General features: G+C 46.0%; 1 protein-coding gene across 1 annotated transcript in view; it reads right to left on the bottom strand.

The window, feature by feature from the left end:
- Window positions 1-783: 783 nt before the first annotated feature.
- LOC123666918 overlaps window positions 784-10668 on the bottom strand; it is a 55411-nt gene continuing 45526 nt past the window's right edge. Inside the window, exons 15-20 of the mRNA XM_045600937.1 lie at window positions 7678-7683; window positions 7382-7537; window positions 4498-4664; window positions 2950-3041; window positions 1450-1537; window positions 784-959 (exon numbers count right to left, since the gene is read on the bottom strand). Coding sequence (XP_045456893.1) covers window positions 784-959; window positions 1450-1537; window positions 2950-3041; window positions 4498-4664; window positions 7382-7537; window positions 7678-7683 — 685 coding nt within the window. The remainder of the gene's footprint in view (window positions 960-1449; window positions 1538-2949; window positions 3042-4497; window positions 4665-7381; window positions 7538-7677; window positions 7684-10668) is intronic.

Raw genomic sequence — 10668 nt, 5'->3', positions numbered from 1 at the left:
AACATAGGTATGTATTATAAAAAAAAACATAGTAAATAAACTAAGATTGCTTTTAGATGAAATTTGTATAAATTTTAATTATACCCTTTTGAATACATGTATGTATACACGTCTCTTTATGTATTTATAATTGTTACTGAATTCTATCGAAACAAATTTGATTCCGTAATTGTTAAATGTCACGAAATATGTCACAAAAACAAACACAAACAATACTATACAAAAAAAAAAACATTTAAAAAAAATAACCGTATCAAATAAATTTTATTTTTATTTTTGATTGACAACAGATATCGATAATTAGGATAAAACAAAAATGAAAAGAAAAAACGTGACATCAAAACATTTTTGCTGTCACGTTTTTTATATAAAATATATATTTTTATTAAATAATCTAATTCTCGTTTTCATTTTTTCAATAAAAAAAAATAGTTTACATATTACGTGACAGTAACGTGACACTACTTCTGCAGTAAAAGCAAAATATATCATAAAATGTAACATAATCAACTAAGATTGTTCGAAAACAATTTCACAAATAAAGAAAAAAATATACACTTACAGGTACAAAAAGTTCAATGATCGATTAACACTAGTAAACTAGTTGAACGATTGCTTATAAGACACAAAATATAAAACGTGACGAGAAAAATAAACAAGTCCAAAAATCTCGGGGCAGCGTCACGTCATTAGCGACTAACATTCCAATCTCCGGTGCGACCCAACGTGACGTTGACGATCTCCGAGGAGACGTGACGGTGACGGGACGGCTTACCTGGCGTGTCACGAGTCCGACTTGGCGTTTCTTGCGGCCACGATGGTGAGGTCGGGCCGCGTGCGCATCAGCTGTGAGGGGGAGGGGGTGGGGGGCGCCGGGGGAGAGGGGGGCGCGGGGGAGGGGGGCGCCTCCGAGCGCAGCGACTCCAGGGACGCCACGCGGATGCTCGGCCACTTGCCACCTGGGGGGGGGGGCAGAGGCGTAAGTTGTGAAGTTAGGTGGGGCACAGCAGGAAGTATCCTGTTCAAAACCTGGAGCCCGTCTGGGAAGCACCTCAAGCTTACAGAAGATCACAGCTGAATAATACTGCTCGCAAGCATTGTTGTGTTCTGGTGGTGAGTGACGAAATCCTGGGATTGACTTGACTACTTTTACGTCCACTTACAAATTGTATTATACCTCATAACTTCTTACTATCTGCGTCGATTTTGATGATAATTTTTTAATCGACAGCCGATGCTTGTTATATTGTCTCACTTAAATTCGATTAAGATCTAATGATAACTTTTTGAGTGATCTTTGATAACGCGAATTTACTTGAGTACTTTTTCGTCTAACTACGTTGTATTACTCATAGATATAATTGAAGTCAGTTTTTTTTTTCGTTTGAGAGCGTACACAATTATGTTTGAAAACGACCATAGGCTATAAAAAGTAAGAGTGTGACTCACTGCAGGCGGGCTTGTCTATGGCGGAGATGACGGTGGCTGCGAGGGGGTCCTCGTCCGCCAGGCTGCCGGCTGGCTTCTTACCGGGGACCTGGAGTGTAGCGCATCTCGATGTAAATACATGCCTCATAACATACACACACGGGCGTCTGTTCCTATAGTAGGTAAGCAACTTAATGCTTGTACTACAGGTAACAGCCGACTGTTATAGATATATATATATATATATATATATATATATATATAATACTAGTTGTGACCACGACTTCGTCTGCGTTTTGGGTATTTGCATGTTCAATTTGATTCTTTATATTGGCATTACTTTCTTATTTTTGGACCGATTGACATGAAACAAACAGTAAATGTTGAGTGAATCTTACCACAATATATTAGTGAAAACCACATCTTAATCGGGCAAGTCGTTTCTGAGAGTAGCGTGCACAAACAGACAAAAATTGTAACAACCATTGTTGTGGGTGCTATTTGCGTTAGTAAAGGTCCCGATAATATTTTTTCTCATATATCTTCCATGTAAAAACAGCAATCCGTTACATTTTTTAAATAAATAAATAAATAAATATCTACAACATACACTCACGATCATCTGTTCCTAAAGTAAGCAACTTAATGCCTGTGTTATAGGTAACAGCCGACTGGTATAGCTACATATATTTTTTTGATAAACCTACATACAAATAATACATATCGACTGTCCCTACGTATAATATCCAAATTGAAAAAAGGCACTTTACATTTTATACGCTGAATGATTTGTTAAGTATCGATATTGAGTATAAGCTCACGAAAAATGTGATTTTTTGTGTATTTTATAGCATTTTCTTCTCTTTTTTCTTTGAAAATATAGGTACATCAAAAGTAGTTTTTTCATGCAATAAAAAAAAATAGAAAATTTTCAGATTCGATACTGTACGTAGGGACAGTCGATATATAAATAAATATATTACACCCGTCTCGGGGTGGGAATCGAACCCACAACCCCCGGAGCTGAAAACAGCTCGCTACAAACTGCGTCAACGGGCTAACGACCTACATCTTTAAAATTCTTTATATTTAAACTAAATAACAAGTAATTCAGGTTTTACTCCAAAACATTTGATGGTCGGTGACAAAACGGTGTTTTTTTTCAAACGGTCTCGTAAGGAAAAGGGGTCATTCATAAATTACGTGACACGTTAAGGGGGGTCGACGAAGCGTGACAACGTGTGACAACGAGTGGGATTGGTCAAAATTTTTTATATATCTAATAATTTTTATTTAATATTTAAATTAGTTAAATAGAAGTAAAAATAATGTCGAAACTGATGTTATATTAACAATAATATAGGCGTCAAATTGCAAAATATATGACGTCACAATAGGTAGGGGGCGGATATGGCATCATAAATGTGACCATCTGTGACAAGAACGGGGAGGTACCAACATGTAACGTAATTTATGGATGATCCAAAAGGTTAAGAACCACTGGCTTAGAGTATCACCCACCTTGTCGGGTTTCCTCGGCTTGAGGGCGGTGTTGTATGTGCGCGCGCGCTGCTTCAACGCCTCCGCGACACTTGGGTCCGTCTCCAAACCGCCTGGAAACAGGTTCATTAGTGGCTTTAATACAGCCTACTACTACCTAGACTACTTTAGTCTAAGAAATATATACCCTCGTGTGTTTAATAACAATGATCCAGTGCATACGCAATTATGAACGTACTTACGCGTTAATTGGACATAATTGAAACTATATTTTATTAGACAACGTTTCAGATATACATATATCTATATATGTATTATCTTGCATGAGTCGCATCGCAGTCAGCCTGTGACACCCCACTGCTGGGCATAGGCCTCTTTCTCCATGTTGGAGAATTGGAGCTTAACTCATCACGCTGTTTCACTGCGGATTGGCGGATATTAACTCTACTATGAGAAAAGATCGCTATCAGGTGTATATGGTAACAGTCGGGACCACCAAACCGGAAAGAAATATTCGTACAAATACCCGCAAGCCGTCGGTGTATTAGGCGACTCTCGCACCGCTGAAACTGAGGTAGGGCACAGCAGGAATTTCCTGCTCAAAATATGGAGCAGCCCGACTGGGATAGTACCTCGACCTTACAGAAGATCACAGCTAAATAATACTGTTTTCAAGCAGTATTGTGTTCCTGTTGGTGAGTAAGGTGACCAGAGCTCCTGGGGGATTGGGGATGGGGTCGGCAACGCGCTTGCGATGCTTCTGGTGTTGCAGGCGTCTATAAGCTACGGTAATCGCTTACCATCAGGTGAGCCGTACGCTTGTTTGCCGACCTAGTGACATAAAAAAAAACCGCTGCACCAGAGACCTTGTTATGCATATGTAATGAATTATCATCATTAAACATACGAGAGTATACATTCCTTCGGATCTCGTACTGTTATACCCAGGTTTAATTCGCGGTTGGTGCTGACGCCGCTATTGTAATTCCTTTTAATTGTTCCATTTTCCATGCGGTCGAGTCAGTTGCCGTTTACCATCCAGCGCGTTACTATATATATTTTTTACCCAGAAAAGGAAAGTGAGGTGTTTTTAGGGACAGTTACTGTTAGTGTTTGGACGATACAATAAACTAAATCAATATTTGAACAACTTGTGTGTTTATTTTAAAAAGACTACCGAGAGGTGCCGCTTAACAATTGGTGTCGGAAGTGGGATACGCGGATATGGGGACCGCGAACCTAGGTATAACAGTACGACGTACGTAAGGACTGTCCTTGTACGAGTAATGTGGACGATTAGTAAATTATGCTAATATAATATTGCTAATTATCAAGACGTCATGAGAAGTCCATTATTAGCGTGACAGATGGCGCTATTACATTACGACTAGGTCGGCGAGCAAGCGTACTTATAGACGACTGCAAAATCAGAAGCGTCGTTGTGTTGCCGACTCTACCCCCTCCCCCCCCCCCTCAGCTCCGGTCAGCTCACTCCCCACAGGAACGCAACACTGCTTGAGGGCAGTAGCAGCACCAGAAGCGTGCGTGGAGTACGGAACCTCCACAAACACTTAGGCAGAACCGTAAACAGACGGATCTCCGCCGCCTCCACGCCCAGCTCGCCGTGACAAACAGACGGACAGTCACCCTGGTCGTGCTCGGCCACGTAGGCGGCGAGGTTGGCGGGGTTGACGCCCAGCGCCAGCGCCGCCGTAACAAACAGACGGACAGTCACCCTGGTCGTGCTCGGCCACGTAGGCGGCGAGGTTGGCGGGGTTGACGCCCAGCGCCAGCGCCGCCGTAACAAACAGACGGACAGTCACCCTGGTCGTGCTCGGCCACGTAGGCGGCGAGGTTGGCGGGGTTGACGCCCAGCGCCAGCGCCGCCGTAACAAACAGACGGACAGTCACCCTGGTCGTGCTCGGCCACGTAGGCGGCGAGGTTGGCGGGGTTGACGCCCAGCGCCAGCGCCGCCGTAACAAACAGACGGACAGTCACCCTGGTCGTGCTCGGCCACGTAGGCGGCGAGGTTGGCGGGGTTGACGCCCAGCGCCAGCGCCGCCGTAACAAACAGACGGACAGTCACCCTGGTCGTGCTCGGCCACGTAGGCGGCGAGGTTGGCGGGGTTGACGCCCAGCGCCAGCGCCGCCGTAACAAACAGACGGACAGTCACCCTGGTCGTGCTCGGCCACGTAGGCGGCGAGGTTGGCGGGGTTGACGCCCAGCGCCAGCGCCGCCGTAACAAACAGACGGACAGTCACCCTGGTCGTGCTCGGCCACGTAGGCGGCGAGGTTGGCGGGGTTGACGCCCAGCGCCAGCGCCGCCGTAACAAACAGACGGACAGTCACCCTGGTCGTGCTCGGCCACGTAGGCGGCGAGGTTGGCGGGGTTGACGCCCAGCGCCAGCGCCGCCGTAACAAACAGACGGACAGTCACCCTGGTCGTGCTCGGCCACGTAGGCGGCGAGGTTGGCGGGGTTGACGCCCAGCGCCAGCGCCGCCGTAACAAACAGACGGACAGTCACCCTGGTCGTGCTCGGCCACGTAGGCGGCGAGGTTGGCGGGGTTGACGCCCAGCGCCAGCGCCGCCGTAACAAACAGACGGACAGTCACCCTGGTCGTGCTCGGCCACGTAGGCGGCGAGGTTGGCGGGGTTGACGCCCAGCGCCAGCGCCGCCGTAACAAACAGACGGACAGTCACCCTGGTCGTGCTCGGCCACGTAGGCGGCGAGGTTGGCGGGGTTGACGCCCAGCGCCAGCGCCGCCGTAACAAACAGACGGACAGTCACCCTGGTCGTGCTCGGCCACGTAGGCGGCGAGGTTGGCGGGGTTGACGCCCAGCGCCAGCGCCGCCGTAACAAACAGACGGACAGTCACCCTGGTCGTGCTCGGCCACGTAGGCGGCGAGGTTGGCGGGGTTGACGCCCAGCGCCAGCGCCGCCGTAACAAACAGACGGACAGTCACCCTGGTCGTGCTCGGCCACGTAGGCGGCGAGGTTGGCGGGGTTGACGCCCAGCGCCAGCGCCGCCGTAACAAACAGACGGACAGTCACCCTGGTCGTGCTCGGCCACGTAGGCGGCGAGGTTGGCGGGGTTGACGCCCAGCGCCAGCGCCGCCGTAACAAACAGACGGACAGTCACCCTGGTCGTGCTCGGCCACGTAGGCGGCGAGGTTGGCGGGGTTGACGCCCAGCGCCAGCGCCGCCGTAACAAACAGACGGACAGTCACCCTGGTCGTGCTCGGCCACGTAGGCGGCGAGGTTGGCGGGGTTGACGCCCAGCGCCAGCGCCGCCGTAACAAACAGACGGACAGTCACCCTGGTCGTGCTCGGCCACGTAGGCGGCGAGGTTGGCGGGGTTGACGCCCAGCGCCAGCGCCGCCGTAACAAACAGACGGACAGTCACCCTGGTCGTGCTCGGCCACGTAGGCGGCGAGGTTGGCGGGGTTGACGCCCAGCGCCAGCGCCGCCGTAACAAACAGACGGACAGTCACCCTGGTCGTGCTCGGCCACGTAGGCGGCGAGGTTGGCGGGGTTGACGCCCAGCGCCAGCGCCGCCGTAACAAACAGACGGACAGTCACCCTGGTCGTGCTCGGCCACGTAGGCGGCGAGGTTGGCGGGGTTGACGCCCAGCGCCAGCGCCGCCGTAACAAACAGACGGACAGTCACCCTGGTCGTGCTCGGCCACGTAGGCGGCGAGGTTGGCGGGGTTGACGCCCAGCGCCAGCGCCGCCGTAACAAACAGACGGACAGTCACCCTGGTCGTGCTCGGCCACGTAGGCGGCGAGGTTGGCGGGGTTGACGCCCAGCGCCAGCGCCGCCGTAACAAACAGACGGACAGTCACCCTGGTCGTGCTCGGCCACGTAGGCGGCGAGGTTGGCGGGGTTGACGCCCAGCGCCAGCGCCGCCGTAACAAACAGACGGACAGTCACCCTGGTCGTGCTCGGCCACGTAGGCGGCGAGGTTGGCGGGGTTGACGCCCAGCGCCAGCGCCGCCGTAACAAACAGACGGACAGTCACCCTGGTCGTGCTCGGCCACGTAGGCGGCGAGGTTGGCGGGGTTGACGCCCAGCGCCAGCGCCGCCGTAACAAACAGACGGACAGTCACCCTGGTCGTGCTCGGCCACGTAGGCGGCGAGGTTGGCGGGGTTGACGCCCAGCGCCAGCGCCGCCGTAACAAACAGACGGACAGTCACCCTGGTCGTGCTCGGCCACGTAGGCGGCGAGGTTGGCGGGGTTGACGCCCAGCGCCAGCGCCGCCGTAACAAACAGACGGACAGTCACCCTGGTCGTGCTCGGCCACGTAGGCGGCGAGGTTGGCGGGGTTGACGCCCAGCGCCAGCGCCGCCGTAACAAACAGACGGACAGTCACCCTGGTCGTGCTCGGCCACGTAGGCGGCGAGGTTGGCGGGGTTGACGCCCAGCGCCAGCGCCGCCGTAACAAACAGACGGACAGTCACCCTGGTCGTGCTCGGCCACGTAGGCGGCGAGGTTGGCGGGGTTGACGCCCAGCGCCAGCGCCGCCGCCTCCACGCCCAGCTCGCCGCGCTGCAGCCGCTCCAGCACCTCCGCCGGGCCCTTCGCCTGCCAGAAGTCGCGCGCCGTGCTGGAAGGGAATGGCGGGTACTCTTAACGTTGTCAGTCACTCGTAAGGAATATTTTCGATCGACTTTTAAAAAAACGGCCAAGCGCGAGTCGTGCACGGAGGGTTCCGTACGATTATTTATAAAAACGGCTAAAAGCGACATAACTCTATTCTGTGAATATTTCAAGTGTCTAAAAAAGTCACGTTTGTTGTATATATATATATAAATATTTCGACTGTCCCTACGTACAGTATCGAAACTGAATTTTTTTTTTTTTTTTTTTTATTACATGAAAAACTACTTGTTATATTTTTAAAGAAAAAAGAGAAAATGCTATAAAATACACATAAAAAATTACATTTTTAATGAGTTTATACTCAATATCGATACTTAAGGTTAAACAAGTCGCTCATCTTTCCATACAAACGTATAACAGTACCTACTACAATGTTTGACGTTGACCATTCAAAATTAAGGATAATATCAATTAATCTCGTCATTATCTATGTATGTATGTACCAAAAACCGTAAAAAAAGTGTACATTTAAAAAATACAAGCTTCTAAACTTTCGTATTTCAACACTGATTTTAGCCCAACTTTGGGCGAAAATAAATAGTATACGGAGAAAGAAAACTCTAAAATAAAGCCCGTACCGATATTTTATTTTATTTTTTATCTTACTTTATTTTGGAAACAAACGGTATTACATAAATATACAGGAAAATACAACACAATAGTATCACTTAACCAAAAATAGTTTCCGATATTAAAAAAGAACATATGACAAAGTTCAGAAGAGATGCTTCACAACAATAGTTCAAGATCAAAAAACTTAATAATAATACTAAAAACATTACTATAAATTGATTAACAATCATTGAGAGAAAAAAAATTAATCAATAAAGAAATTCAAAAATCATTACGGGCATTATGGAACAAATAAATTAAAAAAAAAACAGTTTAAAAAATCACAAATCAAATAATTAAGTATCAAGCTACAATTAAAATCATAATTAAATTAAAATCAAAAAATAAAATCAAATTAAGAAGAACATCACGAATATCATAACATCTGTCAAAGATACATTAAATCAAAGCATTCATCACATGCAATTTAAATTGATTGAGAGAGAGATGAAAAATGTCAATATTTATAAACAAATTATTGTACTGGGCACAACTTCTGTTAATAAACGCGTTTTTATAAAATTTTGTTCTTGTAGCTGGGATGTCAAATGTAATTTTATGTCTAGAATTTAAACGTGGACACTTAAAATTTAATTTTGAAACCAAATATGACGAGTCAATTACTTGGTTCACAATATTATACAACAGAACTTGATCCCGCTGAACACGCCGGTCAACGGCCGACATAGGTTTTATCAGAACATTCAAATTTTCCGAAGAGATTGCTGTTATAGTCTTTAGGTACCTGTTGTGTATACGGTCGATTTTATAAATATGACACCCGTACTGAGGACTCCAAACAGTAGAAGCATACTCTAGAATAGGTCTAACAAATGCATTATACAAAAGTGTGTGGGTGGAAGCATGCTTGAACTCCTTGGATATCCTGAGCACAAATCCCAACATACGATAGGCTTTGCTAGCTACATAATCGACGTGCTCATCAAAGAGTAATTTGGAGTCAATAATAACTCCAAGATCTCTTACCACATCAACCCTCGATATCACTTCGCCATTCAGTTTATAGCAATAATTTATACAAAAACGCTTCCTACTAAAAGTTATTACATTGCATTTTTTCAAATTTATAAACAAAGAGTTCACTGAACAATAATTACTAAACCGAACTAGGTCATTCTGAAGGTCTATACAGTCATTGTTGTCTTTAATAATTTTGAAAATTTTATTGTCATCCGCGTATAATAAGAAATTGGAGCACTTAAAAGCTGAAGTAATGTCATTTATATATATGTTGAATAATAAAGGCCCGAGATGGGATCCTTGAGGTACCCCGGATGGCACTGGAATAAAAGATGAAGTAAATCCTTTTATAGTAACTGCTTGACTACGGTTAGCAAGGTACGACTCAATCCAACGCAGAAGGTCACCGTGCACACCGATGTATTTCAATTTATCAAGAAGAATCGAATGAGATATTTTATCGAAAGCCTTAGAAAAATCTGTGTACACGGCGTCAACCTGAAAACCTTTGCCCATTGCACATGAAATAAAATCAACGTATTCCAAAAGATTTGTCTTCGTTGATTTTCTATTAATAAATCCATGCTGCTGGGTAATGATCGTAGGTCTTATTATAGGTAGTATAATGTCGTATATAATCTTTTCAAACATCTTCGGAATGCAGCTTAACTTTGAAATAGGGCGGTAATTTTTAAACGGTTTTATTTAGCTCACCCCGTTTGTTTTATTTTTTATTATTCTTGGGTCAAATTTAGTAATTCAAATTTCACCCTCTTCCTGTCAACCGATTAATCTGAAATTTTGTATACACTTTGGATTTTGGTGACAATACAATTATGTTTATTCATTATCATTATAAATTCAAGATGGCCGCCGCTACAAAATGGCGGATAATTTATGTTTTATTAATCCCATCAATATGGGTATCAAATGAAAGGGCTCAACAAGCAGAATACAATATACTATAAAAAATTGAAATCCAAGATGGCGGCCGCTACAAAATGGCGGATAACGTAGGTTTCATCAATCCCATCAATATGGGTATCAAATGAAAGGGCTCAACAAGCAGAATACAATATACTATAAAAAATTGAAATACAAGATGGCGGCCGCTACAAAATGGCGGATAACGTAGGTTTTATCGATTCCATCAATATGGGTATCAAATGAAAGTGCTCAACCAGTATAATCAATGTACTATATAAAATTAAAATCCAAGATGGCGGCCTCTACAAAATGGCGGATAACTTAGGTTTTATCAATCCCATCAACATGGGTATCAAATGAAAGGTCTCAACAAGTAGAATACAATTTACTATGCAAAATTGAAATCTAAGCTGGCCGCCGCTACCAAATGTCTGATAACAATTTTTTATCAATCCCACCAATATGGGTATCAAATAAAAGGGCTTGACAAGAAGAATACAGTGCACTATACAACCTCAATATTTAAGATGGGCCTTGCAATAATGAAGCACTAAA

Source organism: Melitaea cinxia, chromosome 27, assembly GCF_905220565.1.
Source record: "Melitaea cinxia chromosome 27, ilMelCinx1.1, whole genome shotgun sequence".
Classification (NCBI taxonomy): Eukaryota; Metazoa; Arthropoda; class Insecta; order Lepidoptera; family Nymphalidae; genus Melitaea; species Melitaea cinxia.
This window is presented reverse-complemented; position numbering and strand designations above follow the sequence as displayed.